The 23,024-nt window shown below is 53.1% G+C and overlaps 1 protein-coding gene across 3 annotated transcripts; it reads left to right on the top strand.

The window, feature by feature from the left end:
• The first annotated feature begins 881 nt into the window (after positions 1-881).
• NLGN3 (neuroligin 3) lies at positions 882-22,071 on the top strand. Of its 3 annotated transcripts, XM_066249846.1 has the most exons (8): positions 882-1,006; positions 3,397-4,053; positions 4,673-4,732; positions 8,445-8,504; positions 10,131-10,280; positions 16,324-16,509; positions 18,852-19,641; positions 20,221-22,071. In XM_066249846.1, exons 2-8 carry the CDS (start codon positions 3,597-3,599, stop codon positions 21,062-21,064), a joined length of 2,547 nt encoding a protein of 848 aa, XP_066105943.1. In that variant the 5' UTR covers positions 882-1,006; positions 3,397-3,596; the 3' UTR covers positions 21,065-22,071. The 3 variants fall into 3 exon arrangements, with proteins under 3 accessions (XP_066105943.1, XP_066105944.1, XP_066105946.1); XM_066249847.1 differs by lacking the exon at positions 4,673-4,732; XM_066249849.1 differs by lacking the exons at positions 4,673-4,732; positions 8,445-8,504.
• The last annotated feature ends 953 nt before the right edge of the window (positions 22,072-23,024 follow it).

Raw genomic sequence — 23,024 nt, forward strand, 5'->3', positions numbered from 1 at the left:
TTACTACAGTGGAGTTCCTCACGTGGCCAGCTGCAGCTCCCTGTGGGTGGGCAGTAGTGATGGGTGATTTGACAACTTCAGGATAGCATCCAGGGCAATACTGGCACTGTCGCTGTGAGGTGTTGAGTACTGGTAAACCTGGAGCGCCAATCCTCTCCGAGTTATAAAATATAAAAATAAAATCAACTCTCTCTTTGGGGCCCTCGAAGTATGGGACTTAGGAAGTTTAGGAGCTGCGTGCTCAAGGAATGGATCTCCCCAGCAGGGTGAAGGCCAACAAGACTGAAGCTTTCTGCCCGATCCTGAGGAGTGGGGGCTGGGCTGGCATAAGCGACACTCTGAGGGTTTTGGGGTGGGGATGCTAAACAGACTGGGTGGGTGTGCTACATACAGGAACACAAGACTCAAGGCCTGAGGCTGACATGCCTCAGCAGCAGCAGCCAGAAGGAACATCACTGACCACCAGGTGGGCAAGTGGCAGGATATAGGCAGACTTCCCCCCTACTGGTGCTACTTGAGTAGTGCTGGTGCTGAGGAGAGAGAGGAGAGATCCTGAGAGGTGGCGCGAGTCTTCGTGGAGTATGGGGACTCCTGCAGGCAGTGCCTCAGTTTCTCCCTTTGTTTCAAGGTCTTCAGCTTTGCAGGTAAAGTTGGAACCAGCTGACCTGGAAGATGACCTGTTCGTGATTTGAGGGTTGTGTGTGTGGGGATGCACGAGCAGTGTGTGCCTGAGCAGGGGAGGAACTGGGCCATGCCCCAGGACTTGAGCCATCTCTGGCGCAAGAGGAGTTAATGGCAGGGACCGCGCCCCCCGTGTCTGGGCACGCGCAGCTCGCCCCTCGGTGCGCGGGCACAGCAGCCAGGCAGCCGGAGAGCGGAGAGAGCGGAGAGAGCGGAGAGAGCGGAGAGAGCGGATCTCGGGGATTCGGGTGCGGAGCCCTTGGCCTGGAGGCAATATGGGTGGTCCGCGGCCCGGTCCAGTCGCTTGCAACAGCCCAGGGAACAGGTGAGGCTGCCTGCCCCGGTCTCTCATCCTTTAGCTGCCCATACCTTGCCCCGATCCTACTCCCTCCCAATTTCAGGCTCCTTCACTCCCCAGCCAGCGCTCCCCATCCTCCTCCACCCATGTTCTCCATCGGCACCCCTGACACCCCAGTTCTTCCCCGTTCTCTCTCCTCCACCTCTTCCCTGAATCCCGCATCCCTCTCATCCTCCCGCCCATGGTCCCTCTATTTCCACAGCCCGGCCGGCATGCTCATCAAAATATCCATACTGAGGGGCCCCAGCCCTGGTCCCGTGTTGCCTATCGCCAGGCCCCCCACCCCGCAGTGCAGCCCCGTCCCTCGTCCATCATAGCATCTAACAGCCAGGCTCCCTCCCCCACTCTCTGCAGCCCCCCCCCAGGCCTTTATCCTGTCCTCCCCCATTCCAATGCAGCTCCATCCCTCAATTCCACTGGAGCCCTGCCCTGGTAGCCCCTGATACTGATACTGCGGTTTGCAATACCTGTGCGTCCCTGCACAATGCCTCTCACCTAGTGCCGCTCCAGCCTAAGCAGTACCCCCAGATGCCAGTCTAATTCCCGGCATTGCTGCGTCCCCTTGCCTTCTCCCCAATTGCAAGTTGGACCAGGATGGAGATCTTGGCCTTGGGGACTCACAGTGGGCTCTAGGATACAGAGGGCGTTTGGGGGTCAATTGGCTAGATGTTCACGGGGGTGAAGCTATAGGGAATTGACTCAAAGGGGGCCGACATTTGGCACTGAAGGGGTACTGGAGACAGGGGCATCCCGAAAGGGTTAATGGAATTTGTGGGGAGGGGTGGCATCAACAGGGTTAATGGTAGGGGGGGTGCTGGCGGGGAAGCCGTGTGAATGAGCGGTCTGTGCCCCAGAGTTGCCATGGAGACGGTGAATGGGGGGATTGTGTGAACTCAGCTGCGGACTATCCCCCCCCCATACACACACACACCCACTCCCTCCTGCCCCACCTCCCTACTCCTACCCCTTCTTTCTCCAGCCCCTCCTCCCCCCACCCGGGTGCATTATGGGTAGTGCCTGGGATCTAACCCCCCCATACTTTGCTCCCCATTTCCTCGGAACCCCTCCCCTTTGGTCGGTTTGCCCCCCTCCCTCCTCCACCTTCTCCTTGTGCGTGCGCGCTCGCGCTCTCTCTTTCTCTGTCTGTCTGTCTCTCACACACTCTCTCTCTCTCTCTCATTCCCCTCTAGAGGTGGCCGATTGCCGGGCGTTCCCAATCTCCCTCCCCCACCCCTTCAGGCAGTTCTTAAAGTCTTAAAGGAGAAGGCCGGAATCCTGGAAAGCGGGAGAAATGGGGAATATAAAATTGTGTGTGTGTCCATGCATGAGTGTCTATTTGTGCCGGTGGATATGTGCTGACTGTGGAGCTGTGTCAGAAGGCCTGTGCCTTGTGTTGCTATTACTGTTCCTGTCTCCACCTAATGTGTCACCATCATGCTGCCTGTGTCTCTGGATTTTTACCTGAGCAGTGTCTGTGATTGTATTTTAGTAAATCTCTGTGTCTCTGAATCTGAGTCTGGCTCAGGGACGCTCTCAGTCTCAGAACAAGGCACCACACGAGGGGATCTCTGTGGCTTTGGAGTGTATGTCTCTGCGAGTGTCTGCTCTCTGGCTTGATCTCTCTCACTCCTTCTTTGAGACTGTGTTTATTTCTGTGAGTTTCTGAGTATGTGTTCGATGCACTCTGCTGTTTATTTTCCCGGGGTGGGGTGGGGGGTATCAACAATGCCTAGGATCCTGGGAAGAAGGTTTTCTGCCTGGCTTCTGGCATTCCGTGTGAATCAGAGCCAGCCGCCAGACTTGACCAAAGCTTAAGAATTTGGGAGCAGTTAGGGCTGAGGAGAAATGTACAAGAGGGTCTGAGGACTTTGGCAGGTGGTGGTCCTGTCTCTGCCTCTGCCCCGCCTGAGCACGAGGGGTCTCTTTGTGGGACCCTTTGCCTGTCTGCTGCTTTTCCTTCTTATGGCACAGAGAACCAGTATGAGGGTCAAAATCCTGTCCTCAGAGCTGATGTGGAGGCACCTGTGTGGCCTTTCCAGCCCAGGAGCTAAAGAACTCGGTGTTTGTGCAGCAGACCGAGGGATCTGAGCTCCATTTCCAGTGCTCACCCTGCTACCACACGCTGCTGTGGCTCCATTGGCTGAGGGCTTCAAGTTGGGGACTGGGAACTTGTGGTGGCAGCCACCTTCACTCTATCGATCCCCTTCGGTTTTCTAACCTTGGCTGGGCACACAGAATGGCATGTGAAACCTCCCCTAACTAACTGTGTGAGAATAGCTCAAGCCTGGCAGGTCCCACAGACCCACCCCACAGCCTTCCCCAGTGTCTCGGTGATGAATACTTCCCTCTTTCCACAGGCCTGTCTGGCCCTGAGGGAGTCCCCTTTCTGAAGCCGTGGTGCTTGGACGACCTGCTCTCTACGTGGCCAGCACCTGTAGGTGTGCCTCAAGAGCCCAGTTTTGAGGTTCAAGTCAGTGTGGCCATGAAGGGGCTGCCTGTTGGGCTGATGCTGTGACCCTTGGAGTCTGCCTTTTTTGCCAATCCCCCTGCCCAGAACATGTGGCTGCGGCTTGGCCTGCCCTGGCTGTCCCTGAGCCCCAAGCCCACAGTTGGCCGGAACCTGTACCTCACCCTGTGCTTCCTCGGCTTGGTGCTGAGGGCCAGTCCTCAGGCCCCAGCGCCCACAGTCAACACTCACTTTGGGAAGCTAAGGGGTGCCCGGGTACCACTGCCCAGTGAGATCCTGGGGCCTGTGGACCAATACCTGGGGGTACCCTACGCAGCTCCTCCGATCGGCGAGAAACGGTTCCTGCCCCCGGAACCACCCCCATCCTGGTCGGGCATCCGGAACGCCACACACTTTCCCCCAGTGTGCCCCCAGAACATCCATACAGCTGTGCCCGAAGTCATGCTGCCCGTCTGGTTCACTGCCAACTTGGATATCGTCGCCACGTACATTCAGGAGCCCAATGAAGACTGCCTCTACCTGAATGTCTATGTGCCCACGGAGGATGGTGAGTGCTGCAGCCAGGCACTGTGCCCTCCCTGCCTCCCACACCCCTGTTGTGTTTGTGGCTCGCATGTGGTTGTGTGCCCTGCAGCATGCCTCTGTCTGTCTGTGACAATGCTTCTAACCATCACTCTGCTTGACCTCCCCCTCCCTCCTCCCTGTTCTTCCCTCTCCCAGCATTGTCTGAGCTCCCATGTGTGAGTGACACTGTTCCCAGGAGGGGCCTGGCCAGGCCTGAGAGCTGTGACAAGTCTAGGGCCAGAGTGCCGGATGGGGTTTCCCCGGGGTCCTGGGTCCCTGCCGGCAGCTGAGTTGCCTGAGGGAGGATGTGGGCTCCACAGGCCCCCTGTTGCCATTCCACCTGCTTTGAAAGATGGTAGCTGTGGGTAGCCAGCCGAGCTGGGTGTGTGGGGGTGGCGTGGGGGCAAGGCTGGTGGGCACTGCTCAGATGCCTCCTCCCACAGGGGTCACACTAAGGTAAGTGACAGAAACAAGGAGGTGGTGGGACAGGCTCTCTGCCACGTGCCACCTGCAGAGCAGCTCCTGGGGCCTGGGGGGTGGGGGGGTGCATGTCCCTGGGCAGAGGCCTCTTGTTATTTTTTAGTTTTTTATTCATTTTACAGTAAAGCGGATTTCCAAGGAATGCGCCCGAAAGCCCAACAAGAAAATTTGTAGGAAAGGAGGTAGGTAGCGAGCCGGCGGGGAGGGAGAGAGACAGAGAGAGGGAGGGCTGCTTGCCCACCTGCCCTTGCCCCCGAGGGCCCAGCCTTCCTGCAGTAGCCTAGGCTCAGGGGGCGGTTGCCTTTTCAGGGAGGATTTGGTGGCCTGAGGCAGGTTCAGAGCAGAAGCAGCAACCCTGTTTCTTCAGTCTTCTCAGTCCCCAGTTCCACCCTTATGCGTGTGCCCAAGACAGAGCTGGGTTCCCTCTGAGCCACCTCATGAGACTCGAGGCAGCCCACATGGAGCCAGAGGCGCTGCCTTTGCCCGGTGATCGGGGAGCCATCCCTCTGTGTCCCTTGCTGGGTTCATAGTCCAGGTTTAGTGGTCGTGCCACCCAACAGCCCCTCCGCCAGAGCAAGTATAGCTGAGGACCTGGGCTGGCCCAGTGGTGACCTTGGGGTCTCCAAGAACTGCGGACCAGAAGGAGGCACAATACCCTGCATTTTAAATTGACCTTCTTGCTGGGAGGAGTTTGTTCCCCCTCATAATGATCCTTCATGTCTGAATGGCACTTTATGTATTCCGTAAAGTGCTTTCATACTTACCTCGTAAAATCCTCCCCACATCTCTGGAAGCTTCTAAAGCGGGAGTCAGTATCCCAATTTTATGGATGAAGAAACAGGCCCAGGGGGTGACTTGCTGCTGCTCAAGGGCCCCTCACTGGTCTGTGGCAGAGCTGAGACCAAAACCTGGGTCTCTTGACCCTCAGAGCAGTGTTCTTTCCACTGTAGCACGTGAGGCGACTCCAGTCCGGCCATTCCCACCTCCTCCCCAACTATGAAAATTGCTTAGGCCAAACTGGAAACAGCAACAGCCTAAGAAACTGCTGGAAAATCAGCCTCATCCCTTCAACCCTTCAGAAGCTGGCAGTTTGTTCTTCTTTGAGTTTCTAGAGCAGGGTTCCCCCATGTGGGGTCTTCAGAACTCCCCAACCGGGTGCTTCCTGCTGAGTGAGAAGGTCAGGGAGCAGGGCTCGGGCTCTCCATGTCGGGCGCCCATGCTGAATGCTTTTGATACAGAAGCCAGGAAGAAGGCCTGCTGCCCTAGGGGGTGGCCCACCATATCCCCAGCCCCAGCCCAGGCTCCTGCACCCAGTAGGCTATCAGCAAACACTTTTTACACCAATGGAGAAGCGTTGTGGTGCTGTAACAACAGTACAGGTCTGGGAGCCACAAGCCGGACCGAGTCCAAGCTATCGCTTAGGCATGTTGTCCCTTTAAGAAGCTCTGTTTCTGCATTTGAAGGTGGTGGAGGACTGTTCTGTAATAACATTCCATTAGCCTATCGATGAATTCACAAAGAGAGGTCTCTTAGACCTGCTGCTATGAGTTACTTTCTGGGGTGTATGGGAGGTTGACCTTAACATTAACCATTTCCTAGGGCGATGATCTCCCCAGGGCAGCAGCAAGAGCCCAGGGCAGTCCAATCCAGTCCTCGGAGTTTGGCCAGCAAGCTGGCTGTAAGTGCCACTCAGATGCATTTACTGATCACGGTAGCAGACTGTGGGCAAGGCCAAGTGCTAGGTGTTTTGGGAATGTGGAGAGATGATGAGGCAAAGGAAAGACTTAGAAATAACCAAAGGTCTGATCACTACTCTGAATAAGCTCCTAGACTAGTATTTTTAGTCTCAGCTGGTTTAGCTCAGTCCCACAAGCCCACCTGGGAAATAGGTTTTCAGACAGTGTGCAGGAGGTAATTTGGTCATTTAGCTGTTCAAAGTAGTTCCCTATCCAGGGCCAATTGGCCCTTTGGAAGAGACTCATCTGCAGAGGTGGTTAAGGTTGTGTGCTCAGGGTTGGCAGGGCTGGCCTGGCTGAGACCTTGCAGCTGTGCCATGTCAGGGTGGGGGATGGGGGTCGAGCTGGCCTGGGTGACAGAAGTGGCAGCAAGGAGTTGCTCAGCACATGCTTAGCTGAAGGAGTAAAGGCATCTGTGTGGAGAAGCCTGGGACTGCAGCAACTCAAGGATCCCATGGAGGGAGGAGGGTGCATCGTCTAAGTCAGGACCCATGGGAAGTAAAGGATTTCCTGAGAATACCTGCCCCATCCTCACCTCCACCCCCATCAAGTTGGAGGGAATTCAAGTTTAGAGCTAAGGGATTTCTTTCCCTCTGGGAGGGGGCTTCCCACTGTGTGGATGATGATGCTCCATGTCCCACAGGGTCTCAGAGTGAAGAGGGTAGATGCCACTGGAAGTTGGGAAGCTGCAAGCAGTTTCTACCCCTTCTCCTGGGCTCTTGCTCTAGTTGAAAAGCCATTTGTATAATGAGGGCAGTTTCTGTTTTGATAATAGCTATAAGGGAATTCAGTCATCAGAGCCCAGGCCAGCTGAGAAACCAGGCTATTTGCTGCTCCAGGCTTAGAGTATCTGGTGTCCTAGAGAAAAGGGCCAGCCCTGGGGCCAGCAGACTGACCTCTGCTCCCACACAGTGCCTAGCACCCAGGTAGCTCGATGGCCATTCTCAACGTGCACTTCTTGTCTCCTTAGAACAGGAAGAAGAATTGGTGCCAGTTCTCCCCAGGTCCTAAATGTCTCTCTTCTCTCCTCTGGTCTCTTCTCTACTTCCCTTCCCTCCCTTCCCAGCCATGCTCCACCTCTTTGCTCATTTTTTCCTTCCCTTTCCCCTATCCCCAAAAGATGGCATGGTGCAGTGGAAAGACCATGGGCTTTGGAGTCAAGCAGACCTGGGATCGAATCTCACCTCTAGCACTTTCTGGCTGTGTGACCTTGAGCAAGTCAGTTCACCTCTCTGAACCTCAGTTTCCCCATCAGTAAAGCAGGAATAAAGAGAATACCCACCTCACTGGGGTGTAAGGGGAAACCGTGTGGCAGAAGTAGAGTGTCTGGTACATGATAGATATTCAGCACATAGGACGTAGCAGGAGCTATTACCATTATTCCTATCTCTCTCTCTCTCTCTGCTTCTCTCTGTTTCTCTCTCTCCCTCCCCTCTCCTCATTTCTCTGTTCCCTCTTCCTTCTTTCCCTCCCTCTGGCTCTCTCTAGATCTCAGAGCAAAGCTTGCTGCTCTCAGGCCTGGTTCCTATGTGCAGGAACCCCATTTACCATTAACCAGAGCAGGGGCCCCAACATGGAAGACCGGAGGGACTGTTTCATCACCTGTTTTCTCCTGTGGGAATCAGGGTCAGCTGAGGCCCAGCGTGAGACTGCTTGCTGGGCTGGGGGAGCTCAGCTGGGGTCCCTGGTGCTTTTCTCTGCCCTCACAGCTCACATACGTCTCCACACATGCTGGCAATGCCGCCTCTCACACTCAGTGCCTAAGCCTGTGTTCTCCAGCTCAGCCTGCCTGTGTGCACATGCACAGCCCCTTCCAGATGGGCGGGGTCCCTTCCCCGACTGGCTCTCTGGCTCTGTGCCCTGGCCCACCTGCTGCTACCTTCTTTTCAACTGGGAAGCTTGTTGGTTGAAATGGGCTGTTGGGGACAGGGAGGCAGGGCAGCAGGGCACACAGGAGGGCCTGCACCCACCATCATACTGATGAAGGTCTGGGCCTCAGCCCACCCATTCCCTCAGTTCTTGCCATCCCTCCTGCCTGTCCTGGGCCCAGGCCCAGAGCTGGCTTGCTGGGCCACACTGCAGTCATGCTGTTTTTGAATTCTCTCTCTGTTTTGTTCTTTGTTCTGTGCTGTTGTGTCTCCCCGTGTCTGGTCCCCAGGATCCGGAGCTAAGAAACAGGGCGAGGACTTAGCGGATAATGACGGGGATGAAGATGAAGGTATTTGGGGGCTGCAGGGCGCGGCAGCTGGTGCATGGCACAGAGCCCCTCCCCCTCTCGATGGGGAGAAGCCCCATCTGTCTGTCTGTCCTTCCGTTGGTGTGTTTCTGTTTCTGTACAAAGCCGTTGGGCTGTTCATCCATCTTTGGCCTGGTTGGCCACTGGGAGTTCCAGGGTTATGGACACAGCTGGCAGGAGCAGAGGACCACGAGCAGAGCCATGGGGAGGGCATCCTCCTGGCCCCGGTCACCCACCTGTTCTTGGTCTTCCAGTAGCAAATGGGGACTGCTGGAGATAGCTTTCTCCCACCTTCTGTGGCTCCTGGGCACCTGCCCCCACTGCACAGCAGGGACAGTGGAGAGAAGGCAGGGTTGGGGGGGGGAGACACCTGTGTTTTGTGGGGAGACTGGCTCCTGGGAAAGGGGCCCAGCAGGACATTGGACTGAGGAGCAAGGCAGTGACAACTAGAAGGGCTGGAAAAGAGCTCCAGCTGGAACCTACCCCCTTTCTCCTAGCAAGGGAGAGATGGCCTTGGGTCCAGGGGCTGCAGTGGGTTCAGGCCAGGGCCGGGATTCGGTCCTGAAGTGCCAGGCTGAGCCCAGGACACCATAGCCCAGTCAGGAGATGGCATAGGATCCTTTGGAAAGCAGGTTGTGTTTTGCTGGGCAGCGGAGAACCTCTCCTTCTACCCCCATGCCATGGCCCCGCCCTCTGCCCCTGGAAGGTCAGAGAGTTCAGGGGGCCCACTGGTGGCTGGCAGGGCTGTGATGGTGTGGCCAAGTGTTGAGAGGCCACAGGTAGAGGTGGTCAGATTGAAGCCTCCTGAGTGCCCCGCCCAGCCCTGCCCCCGGGCAGCTGGGGCTGGGCAGCAGCCACTTCAAGGTCCCTCGTTTGTACAGCCTCTGGGAGGCTCCATCTTCATCTTAATGCTGACGGGGCAGGGTCTCTCCTTCTCAGTTCTGCCCTTTCCTTTTCCTCTTCCACACCCCCAGTGGCTCCAGATAAGTCTGCCCAGTGCCCGGGGAAAACGGGGTAAATGAGCACATGGCTGGAAAACCATGTCACTGAGCTTCCCCCCACCCCGTCTCTGCCATTCACCCCCCTTTTCCACAGTCTTCCTTGTTTTCTCCCTGTGCTACCCCTATTCCCACCCCTCTTGTCTCTGTCTGCACTGGGGGGCCAGCTGCTGCCAATGGCTGTATTTCCATGGAACTGATCTAGTCTTGGGAGTTCCAGGGCTCCCCAGCCCCTGCTCTCTAAAGCCATATCAGGTCCCAGGACCCCTGGGTGTGCAGGGCAGGGACTCGCTCGATTCAACCAAGGGACCAGCCCTTCCTCTCCCTCCTGGCCCCCTGCCTCCAGGGCCCAGCCACAGCTTACCGGGGCTCAGCTGGGACAGGCCCACCTGGCTGCTGGGAGGCACCTGAAACATGACTGAAGTCCTCCACGGGTCTCTGGCCGGTGCTTGAAGTCCAGGCTAAGCAGCCCCCTGAGTCCTGCCCTCAGACATGGCGGTGGTGTCCTGGCACCTGGGATAGCTTTACTGCCCACACCCCCCCAGGGCTGGCGGGGGTGGGGGAGGAAGGGCACCCTACCCAGCCTGTGTCTCACCCCTTCTCCTTACAGACATCCGGGACAGTGGTGCTAAGCCAGTCATGGTCTACATCCATGGAGGCTCTTACATGGAAGGGACAGGCAACATGATTGACGGCAGCATCCTCGCCAGTTATGGCAATGTCATCGTTATCACCCTCAACTATCGGGTTGGGGTGCTAGGTATGGTTCCCCGCTCGGTGCCCAGATGGAAGCCTGGGTTCCTGAGGAGGGAGGCACGAATGCTGGGGAGTTAATAACAGGTGGCCTTGATTCTCTAGCTGAGGCTGATTATGAGTCAAATGTTGTCCCATTAACCCCACCCAAGTGACAGGAGATTTCCTGTGTCCCCAGGCCTTTTCCTGGGTGTTTTGATGCCACTGAAAATTCAATTAAAACTTAAAATCTTCTCTTAGGTCTTAATCCAGGTCTCTGTTTCCAGACTTTTGCTCAGCTGAGTCTTGTAGAGCCCATTAAGTTTCTAGTGTCCTGTCCTCATCCTGTCTACCCACGGGCTCATTCCGAGACACTCTGCACAGACACAGGCACTCCATCTAGTCTAGCCAGCCACATAGCCGCACACCCGCACACCCTCATATGTCACACGTGTACACAGCCCTCATTGACCCTCATGCATACGATGACTTCTCACTCACCCTCCACAAACACACACACATATAGACCCCCACATCCACATCTATGTCCCTCTTATGTAAGCACTCATTCCCCCAGGACTCCATATACACTCCACACATGTGTCTGCCCCCACATATATCTACATGCCCATATGTGTCTATACACCCCATATCCCTACCCCACATCTACATAGGTTTCTCTCACCTTCCATACAAACACACATTATCATATAACTCTCCCTGCATGTGCCTATATCCACATGTGTGCTCTACACAAAGACTCACATCCTGTACATCCACACACAAGCCCTACACCTATGTACCTTATGTGTATATAAATGTTTCTTCTGCACTTACACATACGTACTCACATCACCCTACACACCCCACCTCTGCATCTGTCCAACACTCACATGCACATATATGTCCCTCACCTTCCTTACATAACACAAACCAGTATTCCCCCTTCCCACACTTATGTACCCATACCTGCACATCCATGCCCCCCACATATGCACAAATTCTACACACAAAACCCTCATATTCCTGCTTGCACATCTACATGTATATCCCCTTACATGTACACAAACCCATAGCCCCTCCTACACATACACCCACATGTACACGCACATCCCATACATGCCTTGCATATATGCATACAACACATACATATGCACATATGTATTCCTCACCTTACCCCACAACTGTATGTACTTTCATAATCCCACACCTGGCCATCCATGCACACACATCTCTATTCACCTCACACTCATGCACACCCACACTTACATAGCCCCTGTACATACACATACACCTTTCCTCTACTCTGTGCATGAACACATCCCCATACACTCCAAGCCATTACACAAACACTCTCACATGTACACACTTATTTTCCCATTGCCTCCTCATACACACCCACGTGCCCTTCCTCACACATACTTGGTCATCCATACTCTTGTTTCAATGATGTAGGCTGCCACTCGATGCTACATCTTCCTTGGTGACTGTTAATGCCTATATGTGGCAAAGGTCTTGAGGTGAACAAGTGCCTCAGAGAGAGTGACTAGGCATACAGGTCCTCGCTCCCTTTCGGATGCTCAGTTAGGCCTCAGAGGGCACCAGCAGCCCCGTTTCCCTGGAGTGGCATGAAGAAGCCACTTCTTGCCTGGAGGGCTTGTGTCCTCAGAATTCCTGTGGGGGTCAAGGCTGTGGTCAGGTCTGTAGGCTTGCATGCTGAACCAGCAATTAGGCATGGCTTCCTGCATGGCTCGTTGGCTGACAGGACCTTATTTTACCTTGCTTTTGAGTATACTGCTTTGCCAGTTCTAAGCCCAGAGACCCTGGTACTGCCTTTTACCGATGGGTACTGTTATGTCTACAGAGAGGCAGTCTCCTCTTGACTTCCTCTTAACACTATGTGGGATAGCAAGACACCTTTTTGGAGTTCAGACCAGGGAAGTGATATTTCCTGCAAAAAGTGGAGCCTGTGTGCCCTTGAGTGGCATCTGGATACTGGGGAAGCACGTAGGACATCTCGTCGGTCTCTCAGCAGTCTCGCGTGCTTTGGGTTTCATGCTTCTGCTGCTGCCCCTCTGTCTCTCTGAATTGTCCCAGGCACCCTGGCAAGGCTCCCTTAAGCTGTTCTGTCCTGTTGAGAAAGGGGCTTTGAATCTGTAATAGTAAAAATAGTACCCTGAAGATGGCCAGAAACCCACATACTAGGGCTGTACCCTCAGGGGTGATGGGTATACAAACGCAATCACACACAGCTGCACAGAGGGCACTCATACCCAGTGGCTTAAGGCCAAAAGTAATTTTGCTACTTCCTTTTCTTAGTGAAAGTAATAGAAAACATTCAATTCAGCTGTTTCTAAAAATTATCAGTTTAAAGCTTCGTTCTAGAAGTTGTATTGGAAAGCACAGTGAATACTAAGAATATGCTTCATTTCCATATTATTGGACTGGCTGGGGATGAAGGAAAGAGAGGAGGTGGGGAGGAGAGGAGAAAGAAAAGAAAAGAAAAGAAAAAAGGGAAAAAATGAAAGAGGAGAAAAGAATAGGGAAAGACGAAAAGGCGATACAGAGAAAGGAGGCAGAAAGGAGATGGGAGAGAGATTTGAAGCGCCCCTCCCGAGCTGTGGGCTGCACAAAAGGCTGTTGCTATTGAGCGTTTCCCGTGATTGGCTGATTACTTCACGATCCTTCAGCTGTTTGAATTCTTAAGCTTCTGTATGAGAAGTTCTTAACTTTGGGGGAGTCTTGGACCCCTTTTAGATTCTGATGAAAGCTATGGACTCTCCCTGGAAACACACACACACATTTAGCGATGATTTCATGGATCCCTCTGAAGGTCAACAACCCCCCACTTCACAACCTTCTCTCATTTGGATAACCAGCACAGCATATGTGGGGGCAGAGATATTATTCTTTGGGATTAAGTAGTTAATGATCAAAATAATACTACCCAAACCTCAGAAGGCATCATAAACAGAGATTTGGTCAGAAATTCTTTACTGCTTCCGGTGTATTTCTTCAGTGCTTGCTCCAGAACACAAGTGTACAGTAAGCCACTAATTGGATTCTGGGTACATACAGGATGTTATTGTCTCTTGGGGCCAGATGTAGGACATGTCTTTGTCCCTGACACATAGAGATTTTTCTCAGTGTAGCTGAGGCTTTGCTGTTTTGTTTCCCAAATCATCCCAAGACGGATGCATAACGACATCAATTTTGCCATAGATTAATTGATAGAAACAAGAGTTAAGTTCCTACTGCATCTCAAGGTTATAACAAAACTATGTTGAAGGAAACTACATTATTTGAGGACCGGCTGTATGTATATGTGTTCATTTACCTTCCATCCCGGCTGCTTCTCTGGAGCACTGAGCCCAAACACACAGTTCACTCTAAGGTGCTTCTTTACACATCTTGGGCGATACATGTTTGGAGAATGGCCAAGGCAGAGTGGTAGCTATTATTTTAGAAGCCCCACTGAGCTTGAGACCAACAAAAGAAAGGGACTCGAGAAGGATATAGGATGTGGTTATCTCTGGGGCTGAGGAAGTAGGGGCTTGCCAAGTTTTATTCTGGATTCCAGAATTTAATCCTACATCCTTGCTCAGGTACCCTTCAGACAAACTGAACACCTGGTAAACATCAAGCCTTGAGTGACATGGATATCTGGTTTTGACATAGTGTGCCAGGTTTCCCTGTCTTCTGTTGAGAAGCAACTTACCGCATACTGCACCATAAACTTGGGCTCACGGAGAGTAGCTCAGATTTCTCCTGAAGTCTGGATTTTGGTATTTTGGCCCTCATTATCACATGTTTTGCATGGATGGGCTGAGTATGGGGGAGCTAACGGACAGTGACTGCTTCCCCAGCCTGCCAGGTGTTGTGTGTGATCATGTTTGCTGTGTCATCTTCCTGAGCCTGTTGGCTACAGCACTTCAACAGGACTCTCGTAATAGGGACAGTTGATATGACATCGTCCACATGCTTCAGTGCTTCCTATCCCAAGGTTCTTGGAATCCAAGGGAGCCGAGAGTCATGGTTGAACCCTCCATCCAAGTCTTTGTTCCTAACCCAGGAAACCAGTACATGATGGAGCAATCTGCCTGACTTCATCCAAATGCAGGCTCTTCCTCCTGATTGGGACAGATGTATTTGATGCATTGCACCGAATGGTTCCTTCCTTGGAAAAGCCTAAAGCCCAGTGTGCTATTGCCCAAATGAAAGGAAAGGGAAAGAGGATAGAGGGAAAGAAGGAGGGGAGGACAGGTGGGCTAAAGGAAGCACATAGATTTTTGTCAGAGGGTCTCTAGGCTTGGACAGCTGGATTGAGTCTTGGTCAGCATGCTTGCTCAGACTTGGAGGAGCACCTTTAGTCCATGAAAAGACCAGCAGAGGAGTAGCTGGCCCCTCATCCAGAGGTACAAAGGCTCCTCCATTCACCCCCATTCAGGCTTTCTCTCATTCTGTCTCATTTCCTCATTGGGATCCTGGGGCTGGAGAGGGCTTGTGACTAGGTCTTGAGAGGAATAACTAAGTACTTTCCATCCTTAATTGTATCAAAGGTAAATTAATAACACATCTGAAGAGGGTGAAATGAGCTCTCTTGCAGAAGCTGGAAACAGAAGGACTTGAGAAGGATGAGGGCTTGTGCCTGCTTGAGTCTTTTTGAATTCAGCTTCTGCCTGTGGACTTCCAGGACTACCAGAGAGCTCTCTGTAAGCTGAGGGAGCCTCCCCAAACATGTCCTCTCATAAACTTGATGTCAGGTGCTCGGAATGAGCTTTTCACTGTGGAACCAAAGGATATTGATCGTACCAGGTATGGGTTTCCAATGTGTCAGAGCATCACAACTATCCACACTGGAAAGAACCCTTCTGAAAGCCTAGGCTGGGAGAAGGCAGAGCCTTCCAAGGAGCTTAGGGATCAGGGAAGAGGGATGAAATGAGGCAGCAGGATCCACCTAAAACAGAAGCAGGGTGGTGGTGGTGGTGGGGGAAACATAGGACATCTTTGTGGGATAGCTAGCAGGTGGGTGGGAAGGTAGTTGCCATGGCAACAAGTCTCCACAGCAGCAAATCCCAGTAGGTGGGTGGGAAGGTAGTCTCCATGGTGACATGTCTTCTCAGCAGCAAATCCCACTGGGTAGGCGGGAAGACCTGTTTCTGTGGTAATAATGTACTGTACTGGCTTTCCCTTATTTCTTTGCCCGATGAAAAACATGGTCCAACTCAGTGGTCTTCCAACCTGAGCAAGTATTAGAATCACCTGCAGAGTATGCTAAACACCGATTGCTGGACCCCATCCCCTGAGTTTCTGATTCATTAGTCCTTGGAGGAAGGGAATGAGACCTGCCCTGAGAATGAGGGGAAGGGGGCACCTGAGGCCCTGGAAAGAGGTGGAGATGGACTAGCTTACACGGGAAGGGGAAGGAGAGCTTAGGGTTGTTGCCTCTTGGGATCTTCACTTTCTTCAGAGAGAAAGAAGGGGAAAGAGAAGTAACTATACATTTGAAACGTGCTCAGTATGTTAGAGATGCTTATGTATGTTCCTTTTATCCTTGTGACAACCTGTTGGAGTATTTTTTATCCCCATTTTACAGAAAGAGAAACTATAGCCCAGAGATTTTAAATAACTTGCCCAAAGCTACACAGCTAGTAAGTAGTAGAGCCAGGACTTGAACCAAGGACTCTCTGAGTCCAGGGTTCCTACTTTTTCCACTCTATCTTGCCAGGTGCTAGAGTCATGACCCGGATAGTACATCAGGGAGGAGGATGCTTTGTCCTGGCCATTTGCAGTTCCTGCAAGTCAAGTCTCCCAACTGGAGGCATCTCCTTTAAATGGTCTGGAGACCTCTCCTTCCAAACTGGGGAGTGGGTGGGAGGCAGGGAACCAATCCTTCCTGTACTGATGGTACTGGACTTGGCTGAAAGGAGCAGTGCTTTATGCTGGCTGGGTGGCTAGAACTGTGCTGCATGCTCATCCTCTGGCCCCACAGCCCTGACTCCCACTGCCAGCATAACCCAGGTCCCCCATCTCTCCGCCTTCACTGTCCTCATGCTCTCTGTTGAATCCAGGTTTCCTGAGCACTGGAGATCAGGCCGCCAAGGGCAACTATGGGCTCCTTGACCAAATCCAGGCCCTCCGCTGGGTGAGTGAGAATATTGCCTTCTTCGGTGGCGATCCCCGCCGAATTACCGTCTTCGGCTCAGGCATCGGAGCATCCTGTGTCAGCCTCCTCACACTGTCACATCACTCTGAGGGTGCGTAGCTCTGGCGTCAAAACACAAATGAACAGAGTGCTGGCTTCCCACCCTGCGCCTCAGGCCTTCCAGGTCCCAGAGTGCCCAGGGCCGGCTCGGTAGCACCAGGGCAATCAGCCTTCCCTCTTCTATCAGCTCAGTATCCCTTCGGGGGAAAAGCTGAAAGGAAATGTTTTACTAGAAGGAGAAAGAATTCTCCCAATGAGAGAGGGGGTGGAGAGAATGCCACTTACCGCTTGAGAAAGTAATCCCATTCATATCTCCTTCTGATGTGGGCGTCTTATTTGGGCGCGTGGGAGCCCAGTGCCTCTCTGGAGGGGACAAGACATCTTTGTGAGGCCAGGAAGTCTTTCCGGTTTGGGAGGGACACGTGACTGCAAGGTAGCAGCACTCTAGCATGGAGGTTAGTTTTTAGGTGTAAGAAACCCTTATTCTCTACCATTCTCTCTGAAGAACACATCTATTCAAGAAGGGCACTGTCCTTGAGTGGGGAGATGGGTCTCAGGTGAGGACTGCTGACCTGCAGGCCAGGCTTGTTCTGAGTGATGGACACCTGCTATTGGACTTCAGACTGCCTCCCAGGCTGTAAAACTGTGAGGGAAACGCTAACTTGTAGCCCAAAGGGAAGCCCCTCTTCTTGTTGTGAGTCCCTCTGTCAGTGACTCTGGCGAGAGGGTTGAATAGGCCCTTTTTGACTCACAGGAAATGTTCTCATCACCTCTGGATTCTAGCACATTCTGTCCCTGAGAGGTAAAGGTGCCCTTCTCTACAGTGAGGAAATCTGTGAAAGAAGAAATGGTTTTGTTTGTTTGTTTGTTTTTAAGTGAGAGGAGGGGAGATAGAAAGACAGACTCCCGTGAGCACCCTGACTGAGATCCACCTGGCAACCTTCGTCCAGGGCCAATGCTCAAATCAATCGAGCCACTGGCTGCAGGAGGAGAAGAAGGAGAGAAGGGAGAGAGAAGGGGGACAGGGTCAGGGAGAGAAGCAGATGATCACTTTTCCTGTGTGCCCTGACTGGGGATCGAACCCAGGACGTCCATACTCAGGGCCAATGTTCTACCCACAGAGCCAACCAGCCAGGGCCAAGACATGGCTTTTTCATTGAAATCAACCCTATGAGTTAGTGACATTCTCACAAGACTTTCAGTCTCTCCTATGATCTCCCGCTGAGAGAGAAAAACCACCTTCTCTGACCTGGAAATTCTGTGTCTGCCCCTCCAGGGCACTGCCTTGGTGAAGGAAGTCTAAGGTAGGATCTGTGTCCCACCTTGGAAGGTGTTTCTAGGCGACAGCGATGGCAGCAGGAATTGCTTTTTCCACAAAGGAGGGTCAAGTGATGGCTGTGAGGGTACCTCCTGTGACTGGGGACTGTCGCCCTGGGAGGAGAAGGCCTTCCTTGGAGTGGTGCTGTACTCTGTCTCACAGGGGGCCTGTGTCCCTGGAGGCTGGCCTGATTTAAAGATTTGTTCTCTGTGCCTTTCTGTAATTGATTCGTGGAGGAGAACCTTTCGTAAAGTGACACTGCCTCTTAGGTTGTCATCTGTATTTCTCTCCCTCTCTTTCCGCCCGTCCAAACTGCCTTTCTCTTAGAGGAATAAGATTGTGTGCCTAAGGACCAGATCATCCCTTGATGATGCTGGGGGCAGGGAGAGAATGACACCTTTTTTTTTTTTTTTTTCTTGAGAAGAATCATTCACTTTTTGAGTTTGAGGGTCTGGCTCTCCCTCAACTAGTGGGAAATCCAGGTCTGAGGCATTAGTAGCTTTGAGAAAAGGAAAGTCTCTGTGGAGACTGTGGAGTGGAGGACACTCTCTCTGGAGACTTTCAGGCCCTGAGACCTTTGCCCTCGGAATCCTTCCCCAAACTCCCAGAATGCGACACTCTCTCCTGCCTGCGTTTTTCATCTCTCATGAAAAAGACCCCTTTGTGGTGGAAGTGCCAGCTCCCTGGTGGTGTGCTGGCACAGAACTGGGCCCAGCTGGGCAGGAAGCAAGAGGGGAAGACAAGGAGAGATAGAGGGAGCTTAAGGAAGCTGGTGTCTGGGACCCAAGGGGTTAATTCTCCCTGGCATGTCCTTAACCCACAAGTTACCAACTATTGCCCCAAGACAAGGAAGCGAGAAACAAGCAAGGACCCTTTCAGAGAAGGGACCCAGCAACCTGTCTTCTGGTCCTCACCAATCATCCCAGCCCTAAAGGTTTTCCTCCTTCCCAGCCCGTTCAACCCATAGGGCAGCCTCAGTAACAAAGGAATGAGGAGGTGTCCCTCAGAGGCAGGCGTGGGAGGCCTGGACTGTGAGTGACAAACAGACCTGACCTGGTGCTGCTTGTCTTCCATAGGGCTTTTTCAGAGGGCCATCATCCAGAGTGGCTCTGCTCTGTCCAGCTGGGCTGTGAACTACCAACCGGTGAAATATACCAGCCTGCTGGCAGACAAGGTGGGCTGTAATGTGCTGGACACAGTGGACATGGTGGACTGTCTTCGGCAGAAGAGTGCCAAAGAGCTGGTAGAGCAGGACATCCAGCCCGCCCGTTACCATGTGGCCTTTGGCCCTGTGATTGATGGTGATGTCATTCCTGACGACCCTGAGATTCTCATGGAACAGGGTGAGTTTCTCAATTACGACATCATGCTGGGTGTCAACCAGGGCGAGGGGCTCAAGTTTGTGGAAGGGGTGGTGGACCCTGAGGATGGTGTCTCTGGCACTGACTTTGATTACTCAGTCTCCAACTTTGTGGACAATCTGTATGGATATCCTGAGGGTAAGGACACCCTGCGGGAGACCATCAAGTTTATGTACACAGACTGGGCAGACCGTGACAACCCTGAGACCCGCCGGAAAACACTGGTGGCCCTCTTCACTGACCACCAGTGGGTGGAGCCTTCAGTGGTGACAGCTGATCTGCACGCCCGCTACGGCTCACCCACCTACTTCTACGCCTTCTACCATCACTGCCAGAGCCTCATGAAGCCTGCGTGGTCAGATGCAGCTCATGGGGATGAAGTCCCCTATGTTTTTGGTGTCCCTATGGTGGGCCCCACTGATCTCTTCCCCTGCAACTTCTCCAAGAATGACGTTATGCTCAGTGCTGTCGTCATGACCTACTGGACCAACTTTGCCAAGACTGGGTAAGGAGAAAGGGGGTGTTCTTCTGTGGGACCCCAGCATGCCCTCCTCTCTACTCCTCTTATCTAAACCTCTTCTATCATCACCCTTCCCATAGTATTCCCCACATCTTTCTTGGCAATCCTTTCACCCTCCCCCCATACTTCCTCCTTTTGAGTCTTTCATGTCATTTCTTTCCCTTCATATTTTTGCTGAGACTCATAACTCGGTTAATGTTAGGGCTGAGCAGGAGTGAGAGTCATTGGGCTGAACTATGGGACTCAAGGTGAAATGCTCAGAGGCTGTGTGAAGACAGAATAAGTACATCAGAAAGAGCCCTTAAAGGGCCCTTGGGAAAACTGGGCAGCTGAAAGGATTGGTGCATGGTCTTACAGGATGGGCACAGGGGAGGGCAAGATGGTTCCATGGTGCTGTGGGCAATCAGAGTTCAAGGCTGGGAAAGAGGAATAGAGACAAAGGTGGCAATGGGGAAATTTTGGACTGGGGAGGAGGTTTTCAGGGGCGGGTGTCAGAGGAAGAATACTGGACCCTTTCCACATCTAGGTGGAATGGTGACCCCAGATTTCAATGTGGTATTTCAGGGATCCCAACAAGCCGGTCCCCCAGGACACCAAGTTCATTCACACCAAGGCGAACCGCTTTGAGGAAGTGGCCTGGTCCAAATACAATCCCCGAGACCAGCTCTACCTGCACATCGGCCTGAAACCGAGGGTCCGCGATCATTATCGGGCCACTAAGGTGGCCTTTTGGAAACACCTGGTGCCCCATCTGTACAACCTGCATGACATGTTCCACTATACGTCCACAACCACCAAAGTGCCGCCTCCGGACACCACCCACAGCTCCCACATCACCCGAAGGCCCAACGGCAAAACCTGGAGCACCAAGCGGCCAGCCATCCCCCCAGCCTACAGCAATGAGAACGCCCAGGGCCCCTGGGATGGGGAGCAGGATGCAGGGCCGCTCTTGGTGGAGAATCCTCGTGACTACTCCACTGAATTAAGTGTCACCATCGCCGTGGGCGCCTCCCTTCTGTTCCTTAACGTTCTGGCCTTCGCTGCCCTCTACTACCGTAAGGACAAACGACGGCAGGAGCCCCTGCGGCAGCCCAGCCCTCAGCGGGGAGCTGGGGCCCCTGAGTTGGGAGCTGCTCCTGAGGAGGAGCTGGCTGCCCTGCAGCTGGGCCCCACCCACCATGAGTGTGAGGCTGGTCCCCCCCATGACACCCTGCGCCTCACTGCGCTGCCTGACTACACGCTGACCCTGCGGCGCTCCCCTGATGACATCCCACTCATGACCCCCAACACCATCACCATGATTCCCAATTCCCTGGTAGGGCTGCAGACGTTGCACCCTTATAACACGTTTGCCGCAGGGTTCAACAGTACCGGGCTGCCGCACTCACACTCCACTACCCGGGTATAGCTCCAGCCCAGAGCACAGCCTACTCCCGGCCCCTCCCCCCAGACCCATGAACACACATGCACACACAGACACACACACACACAGAGACATCCACACATATATGTATACACATGCACCCACGCCCAACAGCAGACCCACCTGCACAAACATAGACAGATGTAGACATGCGCCTGCATGTACAAAAACACAAATAAAGGAAGTAAACCTGAACAAACCCTTCAAACGGGGACACAAATGGGTCCTCGGCTTCCCGAGGGAACAGCCACTGAAGCCAGGTCCTTGAGCCGGACCGCAGACATTCCGGGGGCCTGAAAGCGCCCGCTGGCCACCCCCTTGGTGCTCGCCCTGCGCCTCTCTTGGAACCGCACCACTGACCAACTGCAGACTTGGGAGCTGTAAAGAGCAGGGTAGCTCTTTCTCCCCCAGATTTGGTCTTTTTTTCTGGGTCTTGTTTTTGTTGATGTTTTTAAAAAAAAAATTTTGGAACAAATACTTCTCCAACTTGTGAGTGCAAAGAGGCTCCAGAAAGGAAGACCCCAGGCCCAGGTCTTTCTGTCCCTGGGACTCGCCGTGCTCACACCATCCAACCAAGGAACAAGATCCCCAAGAAAGAAACAGATTTGAGGAAGACTGTGGGGTGAGAAGAAGAAGGGGTGGCCGCTGGAAGGGTTGGAGAGCCTGACGGGAGACCATTTCCAGCCATCTCTGCAGAGTAGGTTTGGTGACTGAGGTTTGGTGGAGGCCACGTGATTATCGGGACTCCGCTATAATTTGGGTTCTGCCTCTGCCCTTGGGGTAAAGCTATCAGCAACTCACCCCATTTTATTTACAGTCTCTTTTGTGTCTGTCATTTCTCTTTCAAAAAGGCAGTGTTTTTTGTTGTTGTTGGCTTTTTTTTAAAGAAAAGTTCTTAAAACACTAACGGAAACCCATGGAGTTTGTCCTTTGTAAAAATTTTAAACACAGTGTCTTGTTATAAAAATAAAAAATCCAGTTAGCACTCCCAACTTGCCTCCCTTGCACAGGACTTGCCCTGACAAACGACAAACATAGCAGCAGGGCGCCTCTGCAGGCTGGGAGTCGCCTCTGCGGGCTGGGGATCGCAGCGGCTCTCTGCCTCCTGTGCCTTTAAGCTGATAACATACTTAGGCTGCTCTCTGCTGGCCCTGTAGGAAGACCTCTCCAGTCTTCCTCAGTTTGCTGTCCCCACCCCAAGGGCTATATAGGTTCCTGCTGCTGAAGCCTTCTCCTAGCGCCCCGGGGCCTCCTACTGAAATGGCAAAAATAACACTTCCTTCTCCTCTACTGCCACTGCCACCAGGGCCACCACCCTGCCCTCAGCCTGGACTGGGGACTGGGAGGAGGTCTGACCTCTGACATGCTGAAATGCTTACTCATATCTGAACCCAGTGAGGCATCAGGTCTGTAGACTCTATGGCCTTGGGTTACTGACCAAGCAGGGGCCCTCTCTTCCCCAGAGATGTTTGTCTCTTGTTCTGTGACTTGGAATTGAAGTCTTTAGGGTCCTGGGAGAAGCTTCTCTCCAGGCTGTGATCAATGGCTCCCTATCGACCTTGGGGGACACATTCGGTGGGGAGGGTTCTGCAGGGTTAGCATTATGGCATTTCATCTTATTCTCAGTGACTTGAAGGGCCTAAGCAGGAGTCTGCTCCTCAAGTGTGACAGTTGGGTGGGATTGCTGACACCCCAGAAACCAGGAATAGAATTCTTCAAAGTGACCTTGAGACTATGAGGGAAATGAACCAACACAGCAGGGTGATGTTCAGAGGGGACGGACACGAGGTACTACAAGGACTAATCTACTTGTATCATGCATGATGACAAGAAAGATGGGCAAGGATTGACTTGACACAGTATAGTTAAAAAAGAACAAAAAAGAACTGGGGGCCCTGGCTGGTTGGCTCAGCGGTAGAGCGTCGGCCTGGCGTGCGGGGGACCC

This window comes from Saccopteryx bilineata, chromosome X, assembly GCF_036850765.1.
Source record: "Saccopteryx bilineata isolate mSacBil1 chromosome X, mSacBil1_pri_phased_curated, whole genome shotgun sequence".
Lineage (NCBI taxonomy): Eukaryota > Metazoa > Chordata > Mammalia > Chiroptera > Emballonuridae > Saccopteryx > Saccopteryx bilineata.